We start from the raw sequence: 26,440 nt of genomic DNA on the forward strand, positions 1-26,440 counted from the left end.
AAGAAACAGGCTTGCTTCAAGTCCAGACTCCACTAACCTCTGGCTTTCCCCCAGGGAGGGTGCTGCCTTGACAGCTTTCTGATGCTTAGGAGTAAGGAGGACACAGCCCAGCATGGATGTGCTGGCCATATGAATGACAGCTTTCCTCTCCTAGGACCTTCTCCACCTGCTGTCCTGAGCGCCCCCTTGTGGACAGGATAAGGTAGGACACATGACTGGTTCTTTGAAGTGAGCGGCCAGTGCGGCAAAGGGTAATTTCCTGTCTTATTTTCCATAGCTCTCTGGCTTAAGGTGAGACCCACTTTAATGGAAAATAAACAAGCAGTCAGGTGGATGACATCCTTTTTACGTTTACTACAGTACAGCAAGATTGTCCAAACCAGAGCCGATGTCTGCTGCAAGCAGGAGGCCCTGGGTACACCCCTTTCAAGCGGTCCAAAGGACATACCCAAATAAGACATTTAAGACGATTCTTCATTTCTCCGACAACAATTTCTCGAAGTGCATAATAGAATAAATAAATAGAAAATATATCTTTGTTCATAGTGACGCCTACGAGAAACGTTTACATACAAAACACACTATACATCTAATTCCCGAAAAAGGACCAGCTATTTCGGCAACAGGAAAAAGACAAGCATTTCAGAGGAGTGTTTTTTTTTTTTTTTTAAAGGCCTAACTCATCTTGAGGCTTCCAAACAGAAAGAACAACAAGAAAATTTTCTAAGCAGTAAGAAAATTTGTGCTACCAAGAACATGCCCAGACATGGGCTCTTGGTGAATGGTTTTGGAAGGAACATTATATGCACAGATCTTGTGCTGTTTGACAAATGTACAACTCTGAGGATTTTCAAATAGATATTTTCTTTCCATGAACTGAACCAAAGACAGTTATTATTCCTGGCCATCGGAAGTGATCGCATCCTAAGTGGTTCACAGTGTGAGACCCTTGCATTAAGAGTTTAGGAAAACTCAACAGGACTGTAGACGAAAAGAACATGAGGTCATCTGAACTCTCCTCCCTATGGGTGGGCCTCTGATCTTCCTGGAAGAGGTCCCTGCAGGGACTCGGGCCTCTGAAGCTGCCGTTTCCTTAGAGGCAGAGTCCCACCGTCACCCCCTAGCAGCTGAAAGACTTGTTTAGTGGGAAAAACCTCTTTGGCGACTGGCTCACCCTGGGAGCAGGGGGTGGACTTAAGGCTGAGCCTCACTGGGTGCAGCTGAACAGACGAGGACAAGAAGGGAAGGAGTTTGTGGCTGGGGCAGGAGAAGGGACAGACATGGTCATCATGAGACCCAGAGCAACCCTGGGGTCTCACGAGAGAGTATAAACCACAGACAGAGTTCTCCTTTTCCAGAGCTCTCCTGGCTCTCCAAGGTGGGCAGTTCTCCAAGAGGGCCTGGGGTGGACGGACCCTGGAGAGCCACCTAGCAAGCTCCCCAAAAATGTGTCAGGGTGGCCTGACACTGTCTGCTGGGCGCGCCTGCGGACCTGCAGATGCAGATAGCACCAGTGCAGTTATTGCGGTGGCTGGGTGCCCCTCCGGAGGGCAGGTAAGTTTGAGCCAAGTGGAGGCTGCAGGGCCTCCAGAGCCCACAGGAGGGAGCCCTTGTGTGCACGGTGAGGGGCCCGGGGCAGAAACAGTCCTGGCCAACAACTCTCTAGTCTCATCTTTTCTCCCTTCAAGGGGGCTTCTCCTTCAGGAGCGCCTGGCCCCTCCGGCCAGCAGTTGAGGCAGCATGGTGTGGCAGTGAGTGTGGGGAGTGGGGGCTCCCGTCCTGGCCCTGTTCTGGCCGTGTGGTTCTTCCCCTTCTTGGAGTCACATCTTCCCATCTCTACAACCAAGGCTTTGGACTAGGTGTCTCCTAAGGCCCTTTCTGGCTCCGAAAGCCCAGGTGCCCTGAGGTGTGAGCGCTTCTTGGGGGCTCCCCAGTGAGGAGCAGATGGGCCCCCCATGGAGGAGCCCACCCTTCTTGACTTGACTCCAACCTCTGTTGGAGTCATAGGTGGGGCTGGCTGGCCCACACTCTGGGTGTAAGGGGACCACCAGCCCTCCCTCTCATGCACGCTTCTCTGCTATGGGTGGGCCAGCGAGTCCAGGGCAATGGGCCACCTTGAAGTCATCCAGCTTCGGCAGGAAGGGCTCAGCCTCTGAACGCTCTAGAGGCTTCCCCGTCCCTGTCACCCATAAGCCCCCTGCCCTTTAACCCTATGAGCCCAGGGCCTCTCCTGCAAGAAGCTTCCAGACCCACCCGAGCACATAAACCCTTTCTTTCCCTCTGGGAACTGGCAGGGCCCCCATTTGAGCCCTCTCAGGATTCTCTGCCTAGCATCAGAAGGCACTTACACTGACCGTCTGTTGCGCCAGAGAGCCAAGCCCCTCACCCTGGGCCTTGCTTCTCACGCCTCCATCCTGTTTGCCTGGAGCGCCCAGCATCATGGATGTCGGCTGAGAAGAATGTTCTCGCCTACCACTGGACTCCAGACACAACATGAGAAGCCACAGACTTCTGGGCTCTCAGAACTGAAAGGGCCTTTAAAAGTCACCTAGTCCGACTCATGGCCTGGGCGCCAAGTCTCCTATTCTCCTCCAGAGGCAGGCTCGTCCACCCCGAGGGCAGCTGGTTCCATCTGGGTGGGCTCTGTCTACACCTGAGCTCTGAACCCGGTGGAGGTCGGGTCCCGCTTACAGGAATGAGGATTCTCCCTGCACCTCCTACCCTAACATTGAGCTGGAGAGCATGGCGATCTGTGAGCGACCCCGCCCTCCCACCCCCAGGTTGCCTCCCAGCAGGAGCAGAACTCCTGCCAAAGGGGACCTTTTTTGCCAGTAGAGCCCAGGGCTCCCTGTGGTCCCCACAGCCCCCACTGCAGAGGCACAGATAGAGAGACCCCCGGGAGGCTGCAGGGAGGAGAAGGTTTGCAGCATCAGCCCACATGGCCCTGAGGCTGCAGGTAGACACTTGAGGGGGGCGGGCGGCAGCACCAGGGGGCTCGGAAGCCTCCCCCTGGCCCATCAGGGCTGACACGAGGCCTTCCCCGGCAGCTGCCAAACCGGGGCTGTGGGAACCGGCCTCGCTGCCCTGGGCTGCTGCCCAGACTCCAGTGTCAGGGTCCACTGTGGGGGCGCACGGGGTGGCAGCGGTCCTCACAGCTTCTTCTTCCTCACCACCGGGATGGGCACCACTTGGAAGATTTTGGCATGGTGGTCCTCAGTGTCCAGGGTCACCCAGGTGGGCCGGAAGCTGCCTTTGAAGCCGACGAATACCATTTTCTCTGCAAAGCAGTAAGGTTGCCTAAGCATAAACTTCACGAGAGAATGGCTATGTACCCACTGCCTTCTGGGGTTCCCCACTGCCATTCCCTGGCCCCCACCAGGCTCCCCCTCCTCTAGCTGCACTGGACTGTGTCTCCCCAGGAAGAGCTTTGTGCCATGTTACCAATGGTGCCTGGTGTTGGTCTGTACGGGGCACACAGGGTCTCACCTGAGCCTCCAGCCACCTGTGCGGAGTGCTGGCTCTGTTCTATGCAGGGGATCCCCACCAAGAAACCAGTCGCCATCAAGCTGACCCTACAGTTAGCAGCAAGTGCCCGCTCCTCTCTGAAGCCCTGTGTCCCCATCTGTCAAGTAATGGCATTCAACTACAAGATCTCTGCCCTGGCGCCAATATCCCGTGGCTTTAGAAGGAAGTTCTGAGCAGCAGAGAAATTTGCCCAGGGGCCCTGAGAAGATGGTGTGGCCCAGCCAGAACTCTAGAATCCCAAGCCCCACGCGGGGCCCTCTGTCCCACAGCTCAGAGCTCAGCCCCATCCAAGGGATGTGGGTATCCATGTTGACACTGGGGAATGGCCTCGCCTGGTGGGCTGTACACATGCATCACCCCTGGGAAAGTGTCCCTTGACTGAGCAACGTCACCTTTATGTTCATCAGTTTTTGGCAACAGGGTCTTAATTAATTATTATTTTTTGCCCAGTCATCTAGCATGTGGGATCTTTTTTCCCTGACCAGGGATTGAACCTGCGCCCCTGGTACTGGAAGGCAGATTCTTAACCACTAGACCACTGGGGAAGCCCCAGGATCCTAATTTAAGGCAGATGCTTTCAGTACTGAGCTGAGGAAGATGCTTCTCTTTTCCTTGTTTTCTCTTTTGGCTCATTGGAAGGACTTTCATTGTTTCTGAATTTTCTCTGCGAGAGGCCTGGGATAAGCTTCCCATATGACAGGCTGCTAGCTTTGATGTGTTTTGCAGTCAGGATGGCCTGACTGCTAAGGATGGCTGGCTTTGCGTTAGAATATTAGGATCCAAATTCTAATCTTAAATGACTAATTCTTGAGCGGCTCTACCTTAAATGGAAATCACAGTACCTGTCATGCACATTATTAATGAATAACAGAATGAATAGGATGTTCAGCAAGGCACAAGGCTGGGTATTTACGTGATAACTATTGGGTTGGTCAAAAAGTTCATTCACGTTTTTCTGTTAAAAAAAAAAAAACAGAAACAAATACGATGTTCTATAACTTGGTATGGAAAACCCAAATGAACATTTTGGCCAACCCAATACAGTGGACATTATTATCAGGAAGGTTGCTTGGCTTCCTCTCTCAGCCTCCCCAAGGACTCTCTCATCACACAATCTGTGATGATGGTGATGAAATGCTGACATTTTTGTCCTGGTTGGTTTCCTCCCTGAGGGGCCTGTGCCAGGCTTTATGGCAGAAGAGCTGTGTGATGTTGGACAAGCCATATATATTCTCAAATGAGAGCTTTGCCAGCTACAAAGGACTGTACAAACGCTGGCCGTTGGCAGGAAAGCTGGGGCAGAGGTAGTGACTCTGGCAGATCCAGGCAGCAGGAACTGAGGCAGGAGGGTCAAACTGAGCCCCGTGGATTGTTGTTTTTCATTCGCTAAGTCATGTCCGACTCTCTGTGACCCCATGGACCGTATCTCACCAGGCTCCTCTGTCCAGGGAGTTTTCCAGGCAAGGATACTGGAGTGGGTTGCCAGTCCCTCCTCCAGGGGATCTTCCCGACCCAGGGATGGAACTCATGTCTCCTGCGTTGGCAGGCGGGTTCTTTACATTGAGCCACCAGGGAAGCCCTTTCTGCTGATACTTTTGTGGATTAAAAGGGCCACTTGCTGAGTCGATGGGTAAGTGACTATCAATTTCCTTCAGGTGTCTGATCACGTGTTAGAATGGCATTGCCACAGGGCAGGGACGGTGACCAGGGAGCCTCTTGCCCTGCACAACTGTGGACTGCTGGTTGTGTTAAAGATTCTGAGGTCACACCAGGTTTGGGGGGAAGTGTTCTGGCCTCAGCAGGAGGCCTGGGCATCCAGACTCAGGGTCAATGCAAGAACCCTTACCTTTCAGTTTGAGTCCCTTGTGTGCCCCGAGTTTTTCCAGCACTCTGGTCCACGGGCCTCTGGAGATGTATCTTCCCTTTGATGCCATGAGAACTACGGAACTGAACCAGAAAGGACAAATGAGAGGACTGGACGACAAAGTGGGGTAAAGGGTTCCCGGGCAGGGATGCTGCATGGTGGCTGGTGGGACTTGAGTCAGCAGTGCCCAGAGCCCTGCCAGGGACCGGGGGAGAGCAGGATTGTGTGTTGAGCTGACCGGCTCTTTCCATGTGATGACCGACATCTTGAACACCCTCCCACACGTCTGGCTGCAGTTGGTGCCCGTGATCTTCTCTCTGAGCCTGCTGTCAGCTCACTGCTTCTCCATGGCTGTCCCCAAGGAGGACAGAGCTGGCACACAGAGCCCACCATCGGGGACCAGCACCCACACCAAAGCCCGGCACACAGACAACTTCTGTGTGCATTTCTTAACCTGAAGGTACAAGGATTGTGTAGGACCCAATGGAAATGTGGTGATGGACGAAGCAGAGTGTGGAGTCACCCTGTGCTCAGGCGATTGTTAACCCCTCAAGTTCATGCCCCCCTATCTCCACTCAGGCAGGACAGTGTGACTGTTCCATGCTACAAATGTGGAGATGAAGTCACGTGGTTACTAAGCGTTGGGTTGAACAAAAAGAATGGGAAAACCTGAATTAATTCTTTGGCCAAGCCAATAGCTAGGATGACCTGCCGAAGGGGAGCCGTGCCTGGGATGGAGGAGGAGCAGGCCTGGGCTGCCCAGACCAAAGGACTCGACTTGCAAGAGTCCTGCTGAGGAGCTGAGATCTCTAGTCCCCTGGCCTGGGTGCGATCAGGCCAAAGTGCTGGAGAACAGCCATTGTGGGGGTCCACGCAGCCTGCTGAGCCAGACAGCAGGAAATGCACACCTCCCCCAGGAACAGAAGCAGGGCAGGGCCCACTGGGCCTTCTAGTTTTCCTCTCAGAGGAATCCTGTAACCACAGACCACAGTCCAGACATGGAAAAACTGTATAGGACTCTGGAAGCCGTTGTTACCCCCATACGTGTCCCATAGGGAGCAGAAAGACAGCTGTCAAAATGTAAAGAGCTCGTGTGTGGGAAGAGCAGAGAAGAGGGGAGCTGGGCTGCCCCGGCTCCTCTGGATCACAGAGGGCTGGGGGGTGGGGAGGAGGGCAGTGTGTTGCCAACAACCTTGACTCTGGATTCTGGATCCAGGCTCTGTTCCCAGGAGACTGTCCCCGTCACTCCCATTCAGAAACGAAGCTAACACCCCTTTGGCTCAGTTAAGCCTCCTTGCTGGGCTGGACTCAAATGAAGAGCATGCCCTCTGGGAGTAGGGTGGGAGAGAGATGGAGCTACTCATGTGCCCCGGCCTCCTGGCAGCACTGGAAGCTGCCTGTACTCTTCAGGGGCCCTTCTCTGCCTGGCCTGAGCTTCTCATGCCCACTGAGCCCCCACATCTGTCAACACGAGGCTCCCAAGGGGTGCTGACAGAGGCAGCCCCCAGAAGCCATCCTGGAAAGTTCTGGTGGGAGCAGTTGTGTCCTCCTTTCCCTGGGGCCCTGGGGCTGGGGTGGCCCTGTGGGTGGGTTGGGAAGGTGGGGCCACCTGGCTGGGACCTGCGGGGACAGTGGGGCAGGACCTGCCTTGCATTATTCCTTCAACCCCTGCTGCTCTCCCTGAGGTCTGGGGGGTACCCGGTTCTTGCCTGGGTACCCAGTGCCCACCCAGGGCGTGCTTCAGAGCAGGTACTTGGTGAGGGCTGTCCCCAGCAAGGTGCACTGGGGCTGCAGCATGGGCTGAGAGGAGCCCTGGATGGGGAGACCCCATGCCTCTCACCCCTGGTTTTTAACAGAGCAGCTCTGCATTGCGATTTCTTTCTTTCTTTCTTTTTTTTAATTTGCTTGGGCTCAGAAGTTGCAACACATTGGAGCTTAGTTGCTCTGCAGCACCTCAGTTCCTGATCAGGGATCAAACCCCCATCTCCTGCATTGTAAGGCAGATTCCTAACCATTCGGACCACCAGGGAAGTTCCTGCATTTCCATTTCTTATTCTAGGCTTCTGCATCCTATTTCATTTCCAGGAAAAGTTCTCTGGCCCCAAAAGGCAAGAAAACTAAAAATCTCTAGATGATCCTCTTTTTCCCCAAATCAGCTAATCTCCTGCTTTGGTATGAATCTGCATGTGAAAACATGATGCTGAAGAAGTCATGACCAAAGGTGGTCAAGCACCACCCCTGTCTTTGGAATCTCACACAGCGTCCAGTTCAAGTCAGGCCCTCATATAGCATCTGGGAAGCACGTTTGTTTTCATCAGTAAATATTTTCCAAGCACCTCCTGGATGACAGGTACCACATGAAGCACTTAGACTGCCTGCTAGTCCAGGTTGTGGCTTTGGAGTGAATTCTCCATTATATCAGAAATGAAAATACGAGTTGGATATGATCTCCGTACTGCTGTATTTAAAATGGATAACCAGCAAGACCTACTGTACAGCACAAGGAGCTCTGCTCAGAGTTATGTGGCAGCCCAGATGGGAGGGGACTTTGGGGGAGAATGGGTACATGTATCTGTGCAGCTCAGTCCCTTTGCTGTCCATCTGAAACTATCACAACACTTAATTGGCTCTTTGCTACTATAAAATAAAAGGCTTTTAAAAAATAAAAATCCAGACCCTAGATGAGGGAGCAGATACATCCACTGGACCTCTGTGGGGGCAGGGATGAGTAGAAACTTTTGATTGGATCAGAAGAGACCTCACCAAATAGGTGACGTGTGAGTTGGTTTTGGAAGGTGGCAGAGAAATTACCCCTAGGAAAGGGGACATGGGACACCTGTGTTTAAGAAGCTTAATGCCCCCCTGCAAGTATGGTGGGTAGATTCAAGTGGGGGAGGCTGGGCGAGGGAGTCTGTTGGGTCACTGTGCTGACAGTGTGGGTGGCAGACTGGAGGTGATGGAGAGGATGTCATGGGATAATGAGCAGGGGAGCCACGGTGCAGGCAGGCGACAGGTGTGGTTACTGAGTGTGGTGATGTCAAAACAAGAGAAAGACCAGACCAAATGTGATGCCTGGACTCCGGTGTAGCTAGTTGCCTGGATGGGAGATGACGATTTCACCAAAATGTGGCCAAGAGGGGTGGCTGGTTTAGAGGATTAAAAAAAAAATGATGAGAATTCAGTTCCATAGGGGACATTTGGGTGGCAGAGTCCAAGTGGCCATTGGATAAAAATATCTGGCATTTAGGAGGGAGACGGGGGCTGGAGAGGCTTGGCAGCCACCAGCATTTGGATTGCAGTGAGTGCGGGCGGGGATGAGCTCATGCTGGGAGAGTATGCTGGGTGGGGGTGGAGGGCCGGGGCAGGCTTCCCATGTGTAGCGGTAGACTCGGCCTGACCTGCATTCCCAGTGGCCCCGGGCTCCCATCTCAGAGGCACCAGGTAGGGAGGCTTCTTGGCCTGCTCCCATCATGGATGGGCAGACCGCTGTTGTTATTGTTTAGTTGCTTAGTTTTGTCTGACTATTTGCAACCCCATGGACTATAGCCCACCAGGCTCCCCTGTCCATGGAATTCTCCAGGCAAGAATACCGAACTGGATTGCCATTTTCTTCTCCAAGGGATCTTCCTGACCCAGGAACCGAACTCGTATCTCCTGCATTGCCAGTCAGATTCTTTACCAATGAGCCACTTGGGAAACCGTGGACAGTGCGTGGAGGCACCCTAAGCTTCCTCAGCCTGGACTGTGATGCAGGCCCCAGGGACAGGGAGGGGGCCTCAGCCAGACTCACTTGTCGGGGATGGTCGCCACGTAATTGAAGAGCTGCCAGGGGATGCCCTGCAGGATGGCGTTCCTGAAGCCGGTGTGGTTCAGTACCTGCCCGTGCCTCCCGTCGATCACCACCACCTGGATGCCGTCTTCCAAGCTGGGGTACTTCTTCCCGTCCACCTGCAGATGACAGGCAACACAGAGTGTGACATGGAGGTGGGGAGGGGGTCCCTGAGGCTCTCCTGCCCACATGGGTCCCACGTGGGCTCTGAAGGCAGAGGGTGCCAGTGCAGCTGTTCAAAGCATAAAACCCACTTCAGTCAGTTCCTGTGGCTGAAGGACGTGTGTGTGCGCGCGTGCGTGTACGTGTGTGCGTGTGTGTGTGTGCGTGTGCATGCTCAGTCGCTCAGTCATGTCTGACTCTTCACGACCACATGGCCTGTAGCCCACCAGGCTCCTCTGTCCATGGGATTTCCCAGGCAAGAGTGGGAATACTGGAGTGGGTTGTCATTTCCTCCTCCAGGGGATCTTCCCAACCCAGCGATCGAACCTGTGTCTCCTGCATTGGGAGGCAGGTTCTTTACCACTGAGCCACCTGGGATGGCCTCCCCACAAAAAGACACGTTTACTGCAACCTTTGGGAGTGACTATATTTGGAGCAAGGGCCTTTGCAGATGTAATTAAGTTAATGATCTCAAGATGAGGTCATCCTGGATTTCGGATGGGCCCTAAATCCAAAGGCAAATGTCCTTATAAGGACAAGGAAGAGGGCGGTCTGAAACTCAATCATATGGGGGAGAAGACCACATGAGGACAGGGGCAGAGGCTGGGGGAACGCAGCTTTGAGCTGGGAAGAGGGGCATCCAGGCTGCTGGTGGCTGCAGAAGCTGGAGGAAGCCAGGGAAGGACTCGCCCTCAGCACCTGCAGGAGGAAACAACCCTGGCAGCCCTGTGGTGTCGGGCATCCAGCTTGTGAACCATGCCGGGAAGGTTCTGTTGTCTTCAGCCACCTGGCTGGCAGTCACTGGCAACCACAGCCCTAGGCACTGACACGAGGTCTCGGTGAGCAGAGACGCCCCGGGCAGGGGGACGGAGGCTTACTTGGATGTACGCCAGGTCGTTCAGCAGGTGGAAGAAGCGCTGCTTGGCACTCTCCATCTTCACCTCCAGGAAGTGGTCCTTTGTCTTCTAGAGAAAAAACAAAAACCCAGGGCGGGTTTCAGGTTCGGGAGGTCCAGTGTCCGGCTTGAGGGCTGGTCGGCCCCCTCACTTCCCTGTAACCCCTCAGCCACGGGAAAGGGTTTAAAGAGGGGAGCAGAGGTCCGGAGAAGACCCCGAGGGCCTTGGGGCTCGGCTGCCTGTTGGCCACTCACCAGCAGAGAACCAAAGAGCTTCCTGGGCATGGGCACGTCCACGATGGCCTTCTCCGTGAACTTGGGGTAGGCCGTGGCCGCGCAGTCGCTGATGCCTGCGTTCTTTGGGATCAGAGCTTTAATCTTGATCCTCTCGCAGCCCTTCACAGAACAGAAGGCAAACTTCTCTCTCTCGTTCTGAGCTTTCAGCTTCAGGAAAAGCAGCCTGCACACAGAAGCAGAGCGGGCGGTTCTCTTTGGTATCCACATCTTCCTCCTCCCCCAGCCCGCTTTCTTCCTCCCTCTGCCTCTGCACTCTGTGCTGGCCACAGTACTAGACCCAGTAGGCCCCACAGAATGGAGGAGGACCCCCACTCCACCTCCACAAGGTTGTATGTGGTTGGAGAAATGAAAAAAAAAATGCATTGAGGAAAAAGCTAATACTGACAATTTTCATTTTCTGAGCACGTACTCTCTGCTCTGCTAGACACATGCCATCAATGGACATATTATCTCATTTAACCCTCAGACAATCTAGTCTGGCAAGCACTGTTATCATCCCATTTCTCACATCTCAATGGCTCAGAGAAGTGAAGCAACTTGCCAGGACCACACAGCACAAAAGGGGCAGAGCTGGCATTTTATCCCCACACTGTGCCTGGTGAGGAGAATGCTTTCTGGCTTCCTAACTTGACACTTCTCCAGTTATAACAAGCTGGTTATCAGGTGTCCTAGGCCATAGCAGAATAGAAGGTAGCCATTGAAGGCAGGTGCTCAGAATGTAAGAAAGAGTAACACATTTGTCAGGCAGAAAGATCATGGAAAACAGCCCTAAGAATTCAAAAAGCCTAAGAATTTGGCTTTCTACACAGGAAACAAGCATCTTACAACCCAGCTCGTCCCTGAGGCTGTCACTGAATTAAAGCCCAGAGTGATAATCCATAGGTATAATGATGAGCTAAGCAGCCAATAAAAAAGGTAAATTAAGCAGCAGAATCTGCTCTAAAGGGAAAATCGTAAATTAAAAAAATTTTTCATCAAAAAAGGTTCAACTTGTTTAGTGGCAGTTTACATTTGAAAAATTCACACCTCTGGAACAAAGCAATTCTCATGATCCTAAAAGAAGATATTACACATAGATGGTGCGATGAAGACTTCACCTTATTTACATTTTAAAAATCATAATAGTTTCTGCTGTTGTATGAGGGATATTTAATTCCTTCTCTAGTTTTCATACGGAGGGAGTTTTCTAAACACTCCTGGGCCCATCCTGTCCCCTCACTGATGTCTTCCTGGGGAAAGTGGAGTGGCTCGTTTGACTGCTGGGTGTGGGTATATCGGTCAGCCGATGGGGTGGGATGGGGGGAGGCTCTGGTCTGCCCCCCATGTACCCTGTTGTTGTTTAGTCACTAAGTTGTGTCTGACTCTTTGTGGCTCCAAGGACTGTAGCCCGCCAGGCTCCTCTGTCCATGGGATTTCCAAAGCAAGAATACTGGAGTGGGTATTGCTACTTCCTTTTCCAGGGGATCTTCCTGACCCAGGGGTTGAACCCAAGTCTCTTGCATTGGTAGGTGGATTCTTAACCACTCAGCCATCAGGGAGTTTGCTCCTTATTATTCACACGTCACTTGGAAGTTGTTTCCTATGGCAGTCTTTATCTTCATGAATATTACTACAGGCATAAACATTACCCAGGTCCTAAACCCTAAAGACCACGCTATAATCTCCATGGGTACCAAAAAGGAATGAGTTTTATTCACAAATACCACAGTCATATGAACATGGGATGCTTTCCTTTAATATTTTTTGGCATAGGCATCGGAATATCAAAGAGAGTATGCTGACTTCTTGAAAAACAGGCTTTCCCCTGGGACGTTAGATGAGTCTACCGTCATCACCAGGGTTCCCCAGGCAAGCTTTTCTCCTCCACTGGACTAGGAGCTTCATAGCTGAGTTATTTGTACTCTTTTTTCATCTTTTATCTTGGTGTGCTATTTTGTTTTTCAAAAGTCATATGGTCAAATGAAGAGTTTTCAGGTAAGAATGAACAAAAAAAATTAGTTACTTTTTCAAAGCTTATAGAAAAACGACTCCAGCATTGCATGGCGGCTCATTCAGGGCTACTTATGAATCACAACGCTGGTTTCAATGTCATCGCATGGCCACCCTCATGAGATAAGTAGCCTAGGGCTGGGTAGAGGCACCCAGTATTGGGAAGCTCTGCTCACCAGTGAGACCTCTGTGGGACATCACTGAAATGTCATCAGCTCTGTCATCAGTGAGACAGGTCCCTCTTCACCTGCTGTCCTGTCTGCCCCACCACTGGTTTAGAACTGATGTGGGGAAGCGGTGCTCTATGCTGCCTCTCCAGACCCCAGCATTTTTACTTACACTTCTGACTTTCAAATCTGAATTTCCCTTTAATCAAATTGATAAAGCCCTATCTTTATAGATATTTCTAAGCATCCTCTATTTCCTAAATGTTGATTTCAATTCAAAGATGGAAAAAAAAGTACAGCAATTTCCCTGATGGTCCAGTGACTAAGACTCTTGGCTCCCAATGCAGGGGGCCTGGGTTCCATCCCTTCTGGTCAGAGAACTAGATCCCACATGCTGCAACTAAGAGTTCGCATGTCTCAACTAAAGATGCCATGAGCCACAGCTAAGACCCAGAGCGGCCAAATAAATAAATAAAAATATTTAAAAAAAAGAATGGAAAAATGAATACGAAACAATTTTTTACCCTGAGTCCCTGGAGAGTTGGCTAACAACAGGCTCATCGCTCTGCAGACATGTCAGCATTCTTAAGATGTCAGAGTAAAACTCTCTCTCTCTAGGGAAGGTGACCTCCTAGCTCCCTATCTCCAGGAACAAGGACTCTGTCCCCATGATGTCCCTACTGAATAGAACCTAGTGCAGTTCAGCAAAAAGGGGAGGACGTGGAGGTGCAGAGAGGTATGTGCTCAAGACCAGCCACACCGAGTTCATGCTAGGTTCTCTGAACAAGTCATTACCCTTCACCCTGTGCCTCCTCTGCTTATTTCTGAATCAAGGATGATATCATCTGCTCCAACTGGGGTGTAAGGAGTTGAGGTCATGTGCCACATTTTCTCAGTTCTAAGATTCACTGTTTCACATTGTTTCTCCTAAAATAGGTGGATTCCCTATAATCCTTGTGTATATTAAGAGCATGCTTATTTTCCTCCCAAAGCCTCACAGCTTTAAAAACAACGTCACCGGTGGATGGTACAATCCGCCTGAGATCAGAAGTGCCTGGGAAACGGTATTAGGTTACCCACTGCACGGTGGGTCTGGGATTACTGGAAAGGATAGGGGACAACCTGAGAGGGCTCCTCACCCTGAGTCCTCGTCCCAGTAGTAGTGGCTGCGGCCAGGGTGGCTCTGCTCCACTTTGTCCATCTGCGAGGTCTTCACGAAGATGCCCGTCTTGGACGTCTGCTTCAGCAGGCGATTGTGGACATCCGAGAGGATGGAGAAGGTGGTGCCCCGGGGGTAGCAGAGTCCCACTCGGATCCAGTCACCCCTAGAACCGGAAGGAGAGTCATCAGGTGACGAGTAAGGGTGTCCCAGCCACGGGGCCTCTTTGGTGTACACTGGACGAAGACCCAAGCATTCTCCACCGAATGGCATGTCCACTTTTCAGTGTGGAGTTTTGAAAGAACACTTGCTGTTGGTCATGATTGGGTCACACAGTGTTCAAGGACAGAGGGAGAAATGAATGGATGACGGCAGTGGGTCCATGGGGTGTCCCCAGGGTCTGCACTGTGTGTTCCATATGGAACACCGGCTAGGAAAAATAAAAAGACCTTCTTTCAACAGGGCTAGGAGCTTCCCTAGTGGCTCAGACAGTAAAGAATCTGTCTGCAATGCAAGAGACCTGGGTTCAATCCCTGGATCAAGAAGATCCCCTGGAGAGGGGACTGGCCACCCACTTCCGTATTCTTGCCTGGAGAATTCCATAGACAGAGAAGCCTGGTGGGCCACAGCCCAGTGGGTTGCAAAGAGTCGGACACGACTCACGACTAACGCTTTCACTTTTTCACTTCAACAGGGCCGGAGTAAAAAAACCAGGGTCTGTAAGATCTGGATTCAGCCCCTTCCTGGTTCAGCCTGATTGTGGGGCCCATCTCAGCCCTCTGGGTCTTCTTTTCTGCATCTGATAAATATCTGTCTCACGGGAATACTGTGCCAAGCTAATGCTGTTCATGCGCAGAAGATACATGACATAAACAAATTCATGAAGCCCTCTCCAGATGCCCTCAGCTTCACCCCTTCACCTCGCAGTCTCGTCTCTCTCTGTAAAACGGGAATGCCAGGGAGTTTTGCCATACGTTGAGCACTTCATAAAGCCAGGTGCTGGGTGAAATGCCTGCCGTACACTCTCACAATCCATCCTCACTACAACTCTGCAAAGTAACACTATGTAGGCTCATCTCCTAGATGAAGAAGGAACTGAAGTTCCGAGGGTCAGACACCCTGTGTGAGGTCATCCCCGTGCGGAACAGAGCCTCAGCCCAGGTCTTCTGCCTCTTAACCACTAGGTGATGTCAAGCCCTCTAGGTGCACCCTCGTGCAGGGGTGACCTGGGCTAGCCTGGGATTCTGTGAGCAGTAAGCCCAGGACCTTGAAACGAGGCCCTGTTATCACCACAGCTTTGAGCGGAGCCAGGGCAGCTATCCCCAGGTCACCTTGCTCCTATGAGGCCCCCCACTCACTTGTTGAAGTTGATGAGCCAGATGGTGAGCTCAGAGGGGGCAGTCTGGTCCCAGTGGATGGTGTAGCCCTTCTGCAGGGTGATGACTGGCTGGTACTGCTGGTAGTGCGTGCTCCTGGTCAGGGCCCCCTCCAGGTAGAGAGGGTGGTTGGGGAAGTCATTCTTGATGATCTTCATCCGCAGATTATTGGTCTTGTAGGCCTGAATGTACATCTTTTAGAGCCCAAAAAGGAAACACACAACGGGGCAATTACGAGGGGTCATCCCGGGAGCATCTGGTTAACATCTGAGCACAGAGTACACTTTCACAAGCACTTGCTCTTCACAGAGCCCTTTTTAGAAAGCTTGAATGAGAGGAGGCCAAATAAGGGGGCATCTCTTTCTGCTGGTGAATGCGGCCCTAGCCGTTCTGTGCAAGCCAGCCAATGTTCTCCATTCATCTTCAAAAAAGTGCTCTGTTGAGGGGAGACCAGTGGGAACTTGGGAGGGGTGTCTGCTTAATTTGCAGAGAGCAAACTGGGGGGAAAGTCAGGGGGATCAGGAAGGAGTGGGGGAGAGAGGATTTTCACACTTCTGCTGCAGAAGTAACTCCCCTGTAACCAGCTACTGTCCTGTCTGCATTTGAGAAAGAGCCTGGCGTGTGGCCGACTTCCCCCTCTCATCCTTGGTGTCTGGCTCGAGTGGCCGGTCCCTGTGGCTATTGGCACACATCATGTGATCAATGGTGTCTCATTTCAGAGGCAAACATGCAAGCAAGACTGTTAGACACTTAATCCAAGGGACAGAAGAGCCTGACTGCTTTGAGCCACCCTTGGTTTAAAACACCATGTCCTCCTGATAGAGAAAAGACTTGTGGCTGCCAAAAGTGGGAGGGAGGAGGGAGAAGGATGGATTGGGAGTCTGGGGTTGGTAGATGCAAACTATGATATTTAGAATGGATAAACAAGAGGGTCCCCATGTATAGCCCAGGAAACTAGATTCAATAGCCTGTGATAAGCCATAACGGAAAAGAGAACCTAAAAAGAAAGTATATATGAGTATAACTGAGTTACTTTACTGCAGAGATTGGCACAACCTTGTAATTCAACTATGTTGTTGTTTAGTCACTAAATTGTGTCAAATTCTTTTGTGACCCCATGGACTGTAGCCCACCAGGCTCCTCTGTCCATGGGATTTCCCAGGCAAGAATACTGGAGTAGGTTGCTGGTTCCTTCTCCAGGGGATCTTCCCGATCCAGGGATTGAATCCAAGTCTCCTGCACTGGTAGGCATATATATATTTTTAATCACTGAGCCATCTAGTGGGTGGTAGTGATTTAGTCGTTAAGTTGTATCTGACTCTCACGACCCTATGGACTGTAGCCCACCAGGCTCCTCTGTCCATGGGATATCCCATGCAAGAATACTGGAATAGGTTGCCATTTCCTTCTCCCTGAGCCACCTGAGAAGCCCCCAAATCAACTATATACTTCAATTTTTAAAATCCATTAAAAAACAAACACCGCATCCAGAACTCCCCTGGTGGCCCAGTGGCTAAGAATCTACCTTCCAATGCAGGTGATACAGGTCCAGTCCCTACTAGGGAAATAAAATCCCACATGACACAGAACTACTAAGCCAATGCCCCACAGCTACCCAGCCTTCATGCTCTAGAGCCCGTGCTCTGCAACTAGAGAAAGCCCCTGTGCACAACTAGAGAAAGACTGCACGCCGCAACAAAGATCCAGTACAGCCAAGAAATAAGTAAAAGAAAACACCGTGTCCTGTTTTAGGATCTGTCCCATATTCCTCAGGTGACCTCCCTGTGGCTGTGGCCAAGAGAAAACATCACATCAAGATTCAATAATGTTGTGCCTTTGGAAAGAAGAAGTTCTCTTCCTTTCTGCTTGTATCACATGTAAAATGGGAAGTGGAACTTCAGCCCTGCCCTAACATGGAGTTGTCATGAGTCTAAGTGTTTAAAGCCATTGCATCTTAAAGCCTGTGGTAAGCTGTAAAGTGAAGGAAGGATATTATCATTATTATTTTTTAGTGTTTACATGTTCTTTTCCCATCCTTTTATATTTTAATTTATTTTTAACTGGAGGATAATTGCTTTATGATATTGTGATGATTTCTGTCATACATCAGTATGGATCAGCCATAGGTATACGTATGTCCCCTCCCGTGTCCTACCCCACCCCTCCCCTCTAGGTTGTCACAGAGTACCAGGTTGAGCTCCCTGCATGAACTGCAAATTCCCACTGGCTATCTCTTTTACATATGGTAGCGTATATGTTTCAACACTACTCTCTCAATACATCCCACCATCTCTGGAAAGGAGAATATTAATAATAATTAACCGGTAGTGAATTCTGATAACCTCCAAGCTTGGTCAGCCCTTTTCTGCAGAAGATGAGCAACGTTTCAGTAAGAAAGGGTGGGAAGGAAGCTCAAGATCAAGGCTCCCTCCACACGGGATGTCTCGGCCCTGAATCAGGGATGCTCTCACTTTCAGAGTGCGGCTGCAAGGCACAAGGGCCTGGTCACCCTTTAATTATGTGGGTCATGACTCCCGTCCATCAGCTCCCTCTGACCACACTTCCCTTCTGAGCTGCCCTGGACCATGACGTCACCTGCTCACTCCCAGAGCGTCAGACACCTTGTCCTGCCCACACACACAGGAGCCCCTCAGCCTGGACCATTCCACGGGTCCACCTCCCCTGCAGGGCGCTGGGGTGGGCCTGAGGAAGTCTCGCATGGGGAGAGGGGTGCCCCTCCAGGCTACATCAGTCGTCTCCACTGGGTTTGTAGCATGGCCTGGTACTCCTTCCACATGCCTCTGTCAGCATTTCCCAGTCTCTGTGGCAACTCTTTCCAGCCTGATTGCTCTCTGCAGACCCCCTGGCTCAGGACCACTCTCTACCCCTTCAGCACATCATCTCCCCTTCTACTGTGGAAAGAAACGCCCTGGACCTCTCTGATCCTGGCTCCTTCTTCCTCTGTTCCCTTCTCCTGCTAATGTCAGCCCCTCTTGCCTCTGCTGGAATCTACTCCCAGCACAGCCCTGCCCCCAGGGGCCCACCTTGCCCCACCATGGCCCTTTCCCTAGCTCCCTGCTCCGTCTCTTCCCAGATGTCAAATCACCTTACCACCTTTAGCACTTTTCTTTCTTTTCTTTTTTGATTTTAGTTCCCCGACCAGGTAATGAATCGGGCCCTTGGCAGTGAGAGTGCAGAGTGTTCACCACCGGACCTCTAGGAAGCCCCCCTTTAGCTCTCTTCTAATGCCCACCCTGGATGCTGACGTCCACAGTGGTGATAACTGCCTGCCTGTGGGGTGGTGGTGAAGACTTCCTCATTCCTACATGTTCCTACCCCTACTGGGGCCCCCCGGCTTACCACCCTCCTCTTCTTACAGCTCTTTGTCTCCTTGGAGACTCGTTTCTTTTGCTTATCCAGTCCTGGTTATTCCTCTGCATAACATCAATATAGTCACTAATATTTTCACATGCCGGGTACTTTCCTTGCCTACTGCCCGTGTGGCCACTGGGCACTGGAAATGTGGGCGGTGTGGCTGAGGCCCCAGATTTTAAATTTAATTTTAATTAATTAAAATTTCAAAAGTGGTGTAAGAGAGTTTTCCCTGAAACACAGCTTTATTGTTTTGGTAGGACTAGCTTTGACTTTAACTGTAGAAACTTTGAATGCAAACTAAATGGGCTACAAGCATCAAATATGCAGAGAATTTTGAAGACCTGGCACAGGAGAAAAATGAATGTAAAATGCCTCATTAATGCTTTTTTATGCGGATTACATGTTGAGATGATAGCATTTTGAATATATTGAGTTAAATAGAGTCTATTATTAAAATAGATTTTACTCATTTATTTTTCCTTTTTAATGTAACTCCTGGAACATTTGCGCTCATGTGCCTGTATTTCTGGTGGAGAGGACTGGTGAGGCCCTTACATGCTCACTAAGAGAGTTCAACTATTATCCTGATTTTACATATAAGAAAACAGAGGCTTCAGGAGTTTAGGTAACTTGCCTGAGGTCACACAGTAAGTGCAGGAGCCTGACCTCTGCTTACAAAGTGTTTTCACTTGGGATTTTTGAAAATCCTATTGGGTGGGGAGAAAAAGTAAAAAGGATAAAGAATGGCACAATTTCATTCCTTTTTATGACTATTATTTTATTGAGTATGTGCACCACATCTTCTTTATCCATTCCTCTGTTGGTGGACACTTAGATTGCTTCCCTGTCCTGACTATTGTAAATAGTGCTGTAATGAACATTGGGGTGCATGTATCTTTTTGAATTATGGTTTTCTCCACTCATATGCCCAGGAGTGGGACTTCTGGGTCGTACAGTAGTTCTATTTTTAGTTTTTTGTTCTCTGTAATGGCTGTACCAATTTATATTTCCACCAACAGAGTAATAAGATCCCCTTTTCTCCATACTCTCTTCAGCATTTATTGTTTGTAGATTTTTTAGTGATGAATTGGGAGAGTGGGATTGACATATACACACTATGTATAAAATAGATAACTATTGAGAACCTACTGTAAGCACAGGGAGCTCTATTTGATGCCCTGTAGTGACTAAAATGGGAAGAAACTCTAAAAAAGAGGGGCTATATGTATACGTATAGCTGATTCACTCTGCTGTACAGCAGAAACTAAGACAACATTGTAAAGTAACTATAATAAATTTTTTTAAAAAAGAATAAAGAAGAAGCCCATGGGCTTTCCTGGTGGCTCAATGGTAAAGAATCTGCCTGACAATGCAGGGGACACAGGTTTGATCCCTGGTCCAGGAATATCCCACAAGAGCTAAGCCCGTGCGCCACAACCACTGAAGCCGTCACTCTAGAGCCCGTGCTCTGCAGCCAGAGAGGCCACCACAGTGAGAAGCCTGGGCACCGCCACTAGGAGCAGCCCCTGCTCGCTGCAGCTAAAGAGAAGCCTGTGCAGCAACCAAGGCCCAGCACAGCCAAAGACAGACAAATAAATGATTTTTTCAAAAAGAAGAAGCCCATGTCTCTCTCTGGCCTGGCTCAATGCTTGTCCCACGAGTAGATGACAGTGACCCCGAGGAGGCACACCCTGCATCCCCACCCACCTGTGCATAGCGCCCGCTGCAGATGGCGCCTCTCCAGTCCGGAACATTGATGCAGTCTGGGTGCCGGACCAGCCAGTTGTCGTCCTTGGTGAGGTAGGAGCCGGGGTATTCAGACACGGAGCCGTCCACATCGTGGAACACCGATGTCTTATCCCCGTCCATGTCCAGCTGGTTGAACCAGGGCCCGGGCTCCCCGAAGAAAACTCTGGAAGTAATCTGAACAGAAACCAGGAAAGTGAGGCTGGACCAGAAGGTAGAGGGTGGGGGGTAGTGGCCATCAGCGGGCCAGGGTGAAGTTCCCGATTTCTGCTGATGCTACGAACCAGCCAATGCAGAGAGGCTCAGGGGCAGTGCAGGAAACTGCATGGCTGACCCTTCATATGGAGTCAGAAAGACAGCCGAACGTCTGCTGTGCTTTGGCCCTCAGGCCCAGCACGCGGTTTTGGCCTCTACTCACTGGAGGGCTGGCTGACTGTTGTGTGCAACCCCAGAGAGTACTATGACATGTGGCTCAAAAGACTGCGGGGGGGGGGGGGGTGGGATGGGCAGAGGAGTGTGTGTGTGACAGAGACAGAGAGGAAATGAGGTTGAGGTGGTGGTGAGTGTTTGCACAAGAAAGTATTACATATATATATAACAAACACACACACATGTCAGGGGGATATGGGTGAGCGAGGATATGTATGTGAGTGTGTGTGTGTGTGTGTATGGGTGAGTGTATGCTGTTATAGGAAGGCAGTCTTTCAGCATGAGCCCTTGGAGAGTTCCATGACTGAACTCTTTCAGGCCTCCAATGGCCTGAGTAAAGAAATTAAGTAACTTGAGTTTCACATCTTTTCCCTCAGCTGCCAGGAACTGGGCAGACAGGCAAAGGGCAGGAGCAGGGGGAGGAGGAGGGGGGAGGTCTGGGAATGTAACCCAGAGAAAATGTACCCGGAGCCCTGGACCTGCCCGTCTCAGGGGCAGCCCTCCATCCTGACCACCTCAGCCCCGGCTCCTAATTTGCTGCCGTCCAGGGCTAGGAGGGCCCTGTTTATGTTTCAGTCTCCAGGAGAGATTAAACAGAGCTTCTCCTGCAAAGATTCCTTTGGAAACTGCTGGTTGTTTTTTTTTTTTTTTTTTAGATTAATTGTGCCAACTGAAGTGGCCCAGTCACCAGACTGTAGAGGTTGAACCCAAGAGCCTTGGAGGAACAGAGCCTCAGAACTTTGAGGGCAGCGGAAAGTTCCTGGCAAGGCTTGGGTGGGTTTTGCACGGGCTGAGGGCAGGCGGGCATTCACCCAGACTTGACCTGTGGGGCAACCTACACTTGTACTTTTCCAATTTGGCTGCAGACAGACCTGAGACGTGGCCTGACCTGCTTGGAGGAGGATGTTCAACCCCTGTGGTGGTGGCAACGGCTCAGACTCCAGGCCCCGGGGACTCGTGAATCACTGGCCAAGTCTGGGTTTGCTGGGAGCCCGCCCTGGGTCAGGGGGGAGGCCCACTCACCGGGACATCCTCAAAGGCAATGTTGGTGACGTTGTTGTGGGGGCAGCTCTGCCAGGCGTTGTTCAGACGGAAGGCCAGGGCGCTGGTGTGCCGGCCCTCCAGGGCTGCGAACTTGCGGAAAGTGCAGTTCTGGATGTTGATGGGGCCGTCATAAAACTGAATGCCTCGGATGGGAAAATTCCTGTGGAGTGAAGGGAGTCAGCTGTCAGGCTGATGGCCGTGTCGGGCCACCATGTAGTTGCGCCCTCCAAGGGGGATCGTAATGATGGGTAAACCATTCCTCTTTCCTACTCACCTCCCAGAACTGCCCCACAACACAACATGCCTGACTCATTAGTTCATTCACTAAGAAAGCATTCATGGATGCGGTATGCATGCATCTGTGCTCAGTTGTGTCCGACTCTTCATGACCCCATGGACTATATAGGCTGCCAGGCTCCTCTGTCCATGGGATTCTCCAGGCAAGAATACCGAAATGGGGAGCCATTCCCTTCTCCATGGGAGCCTCCTGACCCAGGCATGTAACCCACATCTCCTGCATTGCCAGGCAGACTCTTTACTGTTGAGCCACTGGCACACATGAATAAATGATTGCTGGATGAATTATTAGATGGATGGATGGATGTCTAATTGCTGGCTTGAGGTTTGGGGGATGTTCTGAACAGACATTTCCCCAAATCTTTCCATCCTATCAAGAGTCATTGGATAAATATGGTGAATATTCTTGGAGAGTGCCAATATCAATATCATGTCCCTCAGGAGAGTACAGCCATTAGTCATTATCCCCTTAGTCTTAGTTGCTATAACAATTTAATTAGATTAAGCCCCAGATGAGTTTCCTCTCTGTGAGTAAGCCTTTCAATGGACAGTGTGCTGGGTTTGGGAAACAAGGGAGAGGGAGGACACGGAACGGAAGGTATAGTGAAACGGAAGAGTAACTTCAATGTGATGTTTCAAGCACCCTTAGAAGAGAGGGCAGGACCCACGGGGAGGGCACGCCTGTGAATTGGCAGAGGACCTCAAGAAAGCCCTGGTACCCAGGAGGCAGGGAAAGATGGAGTAAGAGGCAAAAGGCTTTGAGCTGGAGGTAGGAGGGGCTGTGGAGAACTAGTGACTCAGAAATTCTGCCTCGGGTCCAGCAGGGGGACACAAGATGCCGCTCTCCTTTGCCACAGACTCCTGAACAGGGTGTGGAAAACACAGGCCTATGATGGCTGAGCTGATCCATCTTGGGCCTGGCCCTGAATCTAGACTTGCTCGTTCTTCAAGCCTGAGTTTTATGCTTTTACTGGTATCTCTACTTCAGGGGGTCTTCCCTGGTGGCTCAGTGGTAAAGAATCCACATGCCAATGCAGGAGACATGGGTTCGATCCCTGGGAGGGAAAGATCCCCTGGAGAAGGGAATGGCAACACACTCCAGTATTCTTGCCTGAGAAATCCCATGGACAGAGGAAGCTGGAGGGCTATGGTCCACGGGGCTGCAAAGAGTTGGACATGACTGAGCGACCTGTCAATAGCAACAACTACTTTGGGCCAGGACCCTCTCTTTCCATGGTAAACATAAAGAAGGAAGGGCAGAGAAAGGAAGACAAAGCAGAAAAGGGGGTCTGTCCAAGGGGAGTGGCCACATTTCAGCTGTCCCCATCTCCGGAGCTGGGCTCCCCTCATCCAGACATGTTCCCCCGAGGAAGGGCCTGGTCACGCCAGTCTTGGCAACGCGCCTTCAGGACACCATGTGCCAAGGACTTCTGGTATTTCTGTATCTTTCTGTTTGTAATTGATTAATATCATCGCCCTGAATCGTGTTCTCATGGAGCAGCTCCGTGCATCTTTCCATTTAAGGTATTTTAGGGGCAGCCCATTCCGACTAGCTCTATATTTAAACTATGTGCTTACTTTATGCTGGGACCCCAACCCAGGCCTATATAGGAGGGATCCCCCACGATTCAGTCTGCGTAGTCCTGGGCTCCTTCTCTCAAACGCAGTTGGAGGAACCTGCCCGAGTCTGACCAAGCTGTCAGGCTTCCATAAACAAACTCACCTCTGGAAGTCATCAGGACATTCTGGCCCTGGGAGGCTGGGAACCCTCGGTGTGGAAACCCAAACACGCAGACCCAGAGTTGCTCATAAAAATGATCTGAAGGGATTGCTACATAGCTTAGGCTAGACAGAAACAAGGGCTTCTAGATCCCTCATGCCCAAGGAGACTGTGGGTCTGTCCTCACAATCTTTTCTAAGATTCCCATCCCTCTAGGGCTGGGGGCTTAGGCCTGGGTCCCACCTGTAGGAGCAGGAAGGATAAATTCTTGAGAAAGAGGCGAAAGCTTGGGGGCAAGGCAGAAAGGACCAATCTTAGCCCTCTGTTGCTTGTGGCTCAGCGGCTCGCTCTCTGGCTTGAATTCACGTCTGAGCAGAAACACCATCCTCACCGCTGACTCAGCCTGGTGTTTTCCGAGGAATTAAGCAAGTCCCTCTGCTCTGCTAGCTCATCACCTCTCCGAGTCACCACGCCCCCGCCCCGGCCCCCACCACCTGGTTATCATCCAGCGATAGAGAGCCTCTGACACCCTCCCCAGGACAGCCGCGCTACTCTGCTGTTTAACAGACCTGATGGCTAGAAAATTCTTTCCCGCACAAAACCAGTTCTGACTCTTAGGCACACATAGGGTGAGTTTCATCTTCTAAGTGCATGGCAAGTTCTGTGACAGCATCTCCCATGCTGTTCCCCCAAGTCTGGTCCCATCTTCTACTTGAAGATCCTTATCTCTATATGATGTGACTCTGGACTGTGTAGCCCTCTGAGTTACTCCCCTTCAAGTGCTTAGGGCTGACTATCCTCACACCACTGTCAGGGGTGGGTGAGATGCTCCAAGTGAGTGGGCTGTCCAAGGAGAGAGGAAGCCAGGGTCACCCATCCTAGACACTAAATTCCCATGGATGTGGCTCAGAACCACATTATATGTTTTGACAGCTGTGCCCTGCTGTTGACACCCTTTCAACACAGTTTTTGACTTCTCTCTCTCATTCTAGATTTCACCCCTCTGCTGGTTAATTGCAATTGTTTCCATGATTTCTCTGACCAGTAGAGGACAGAGGAATTCAGTCAATAGGTAGAGATCACATACTAGCATCTTTCCTTCCACTGCTGTCATTTAAGTTAAGCCACAAGTCCCTTGGACAGCAGGGAGATCAAGTCAGTCAATCTTAAAGGAAATCAACCCTGAATATTCATTGGAAGGATCAATGCTGAAGCTGAAGCTCCAATACTTGGGCCACATGACATGAAGAGCTGATTCACTGGAAAAAGAGCCTGATGCTGGGAAAGATTGAAGGCAGAAGGAGAAGGGGGTGACAGAGAATGAGATGGTTGGATGGCATCACCGACTCAATGGATGTGAGTTTAAGCAAACTCCAGGAGATAGGGAAGGATAAGAGAGCCTGGCATGCTGCAGTACATGGGGTCACAAAGAATCAGACACAACTTCATGACTGAACAACAGGTAGAACAAGGAAGCTGCCGCGCTTGCAAACCTACTGGCCTATGGGGAGGGTCCTTCCACTGTGGTCCAAGCCACCGGGACCCCAGATCCTGTTGTCCATCATCTCTGTGCCAACATTGCCACTCTCGCCAACAAACAAGCTGTTCTTGATCTCCTGCTTGGAGCCGTCATCATAGGGGAAGGTTCCACCACTGCAGAGAGAAGGTGTCTGAGATGAGATGTCCAGAGACAGCATCCCATCAGGGTCAGGGGTGATGACCACTGCTCTTACCTGGCCAAGGTCAGGCCAATGCCATTGTCAGCAAACCTGGGGACAAGAGCAGACAGTCAGACAAGAGCATCTCAGAGTTAACACACATAAAAGAGAGGCGCTATCATGCATCTAAGCCTGTTCAATGTCCCACATGCGCATTTTCAGTGACGCCCTCATTGTACTTCCTTCTCCTCTGGACGTGTGTGTGTTCACATGCTCAGCTATATCCGACTCTTTGTGACCCCGAGGACTGCAGCCTGCTGGCCTCCTCTGTCCATGGGATTCTCCAGGCAAGAATATTGGAGTGGGTAGCCATGTCCTCCTCCAGGGGACCTTTCTGACCCAGGGATCAAATCTGCATCTCTCAAGTCTCCTGCATTGGCAGCTGGGTTCATTACCACTAGCGCCACCTGGGAAGCCCATGTCTCCTTTAAATTAATCACAATAAAATGGGGAAATACACTTATTTCTCATGTATAGTTTCTGGTGTCCCTTTTGTTTTGCCAAGTGGCATGTGGGATCTTAGTTCCCTGATTAGAGATCAAATCCATGTCCCATGCATTGCAAAGCAGATTCTTAACCCCTGGAACACCAGGATAGTCCATGGTCTCCCACTTTTCACACCAAAGGCAGACCAGGAGGACATTTTCCATTTCTCCTTTAGAGGAAACCCCAACTCAGCTGCCTATCCCTCTGGTTCTTGTCCAGCGTGGCCATAGCTGTCCACGGGGACCTTCTATCAGAGCTTGGGGTTCCCTGTCTTCTTCCTCTGAGCTTGGAGTCATCAGACTCCAAGTTCTAGTTCAACTGCTCACCTTGCAGGAAATTCACTCAACAGAGCCTCAGTGTAC

The 26,440-nt window shown here is 50.9% G+C and overlaps 1 protein-coding gene across 2 annotated transcripts in view; it reads right to left on the reverse strand.

The window, feature by feature from the left end:
- Nucleotides 1-330: 330 nt before the first annotated feature.
- The window catches only part of LOC120875530 (cell migration inducing hyaluronidase 1), a 160,986-nt gene continuing 134,876 nt past the window's right edge, over nt 331-26,440 (reverse strand). For both annotated transcript variants that reach the window (XM_040257396.1, XM_040257397.1), the window contains 11 exons: nt 25,608-25,643; nt 25,372-25,527; nt 21,837-22,017; nt 20,346-20,561; nt 15,246-15,457; nt 13,868-14,053; nt 10,531-10,735; nt 10,259-10,345; nt 9,180-9,337; nt 5,372-5,472; nt 331-3,277 (listed from right to left, as the gene is read on the reverse strand). In XM_040257396.1, the coding sequence (XP_040113330.1) occupies nt 3,150-3,277; nt 5,372-5,472; nt 9,180-9,337; nt 10,259-10,345; nt 10,531-10,735; nt 13,868-14,053; nt 15,246-15,457; nt 20,346-20,561; nt 21,837-22,017; nt 25,372-25,527; nt 25,608-25,643 (1,666 nt within the window). In that variant the 3' untranslated portion in view covers nt 331-3,149. The remainder of the gene's footprint in view (nt 3,278-5,371; nt 5,473-9,179; nt 9,338-10,258; nt 10,346-10,530; nt 10,736-13,867; nt 14,054-15,245; nt 15,458-20,345; nt 20,562-21,836; nt 22,018-25,371; nt 25,528-25,607; nt 25,644-26,440) is intronic.

Source organism: Oryx dammah, unplaced genomic scaffold (genome assembly GCF_014754425.2).
Source record: "Oryx dammah isolate SB20612 unplaced genomic scaffold, SCBI_Odam_1.1 HiC_scaffold_16, whole genome shotgun sequence".
NCBI lineage: Eukaryota > Metazoa > Chordata > Mammalia > Artiodactyla > Bovidae > Oryx > Oryx dammah.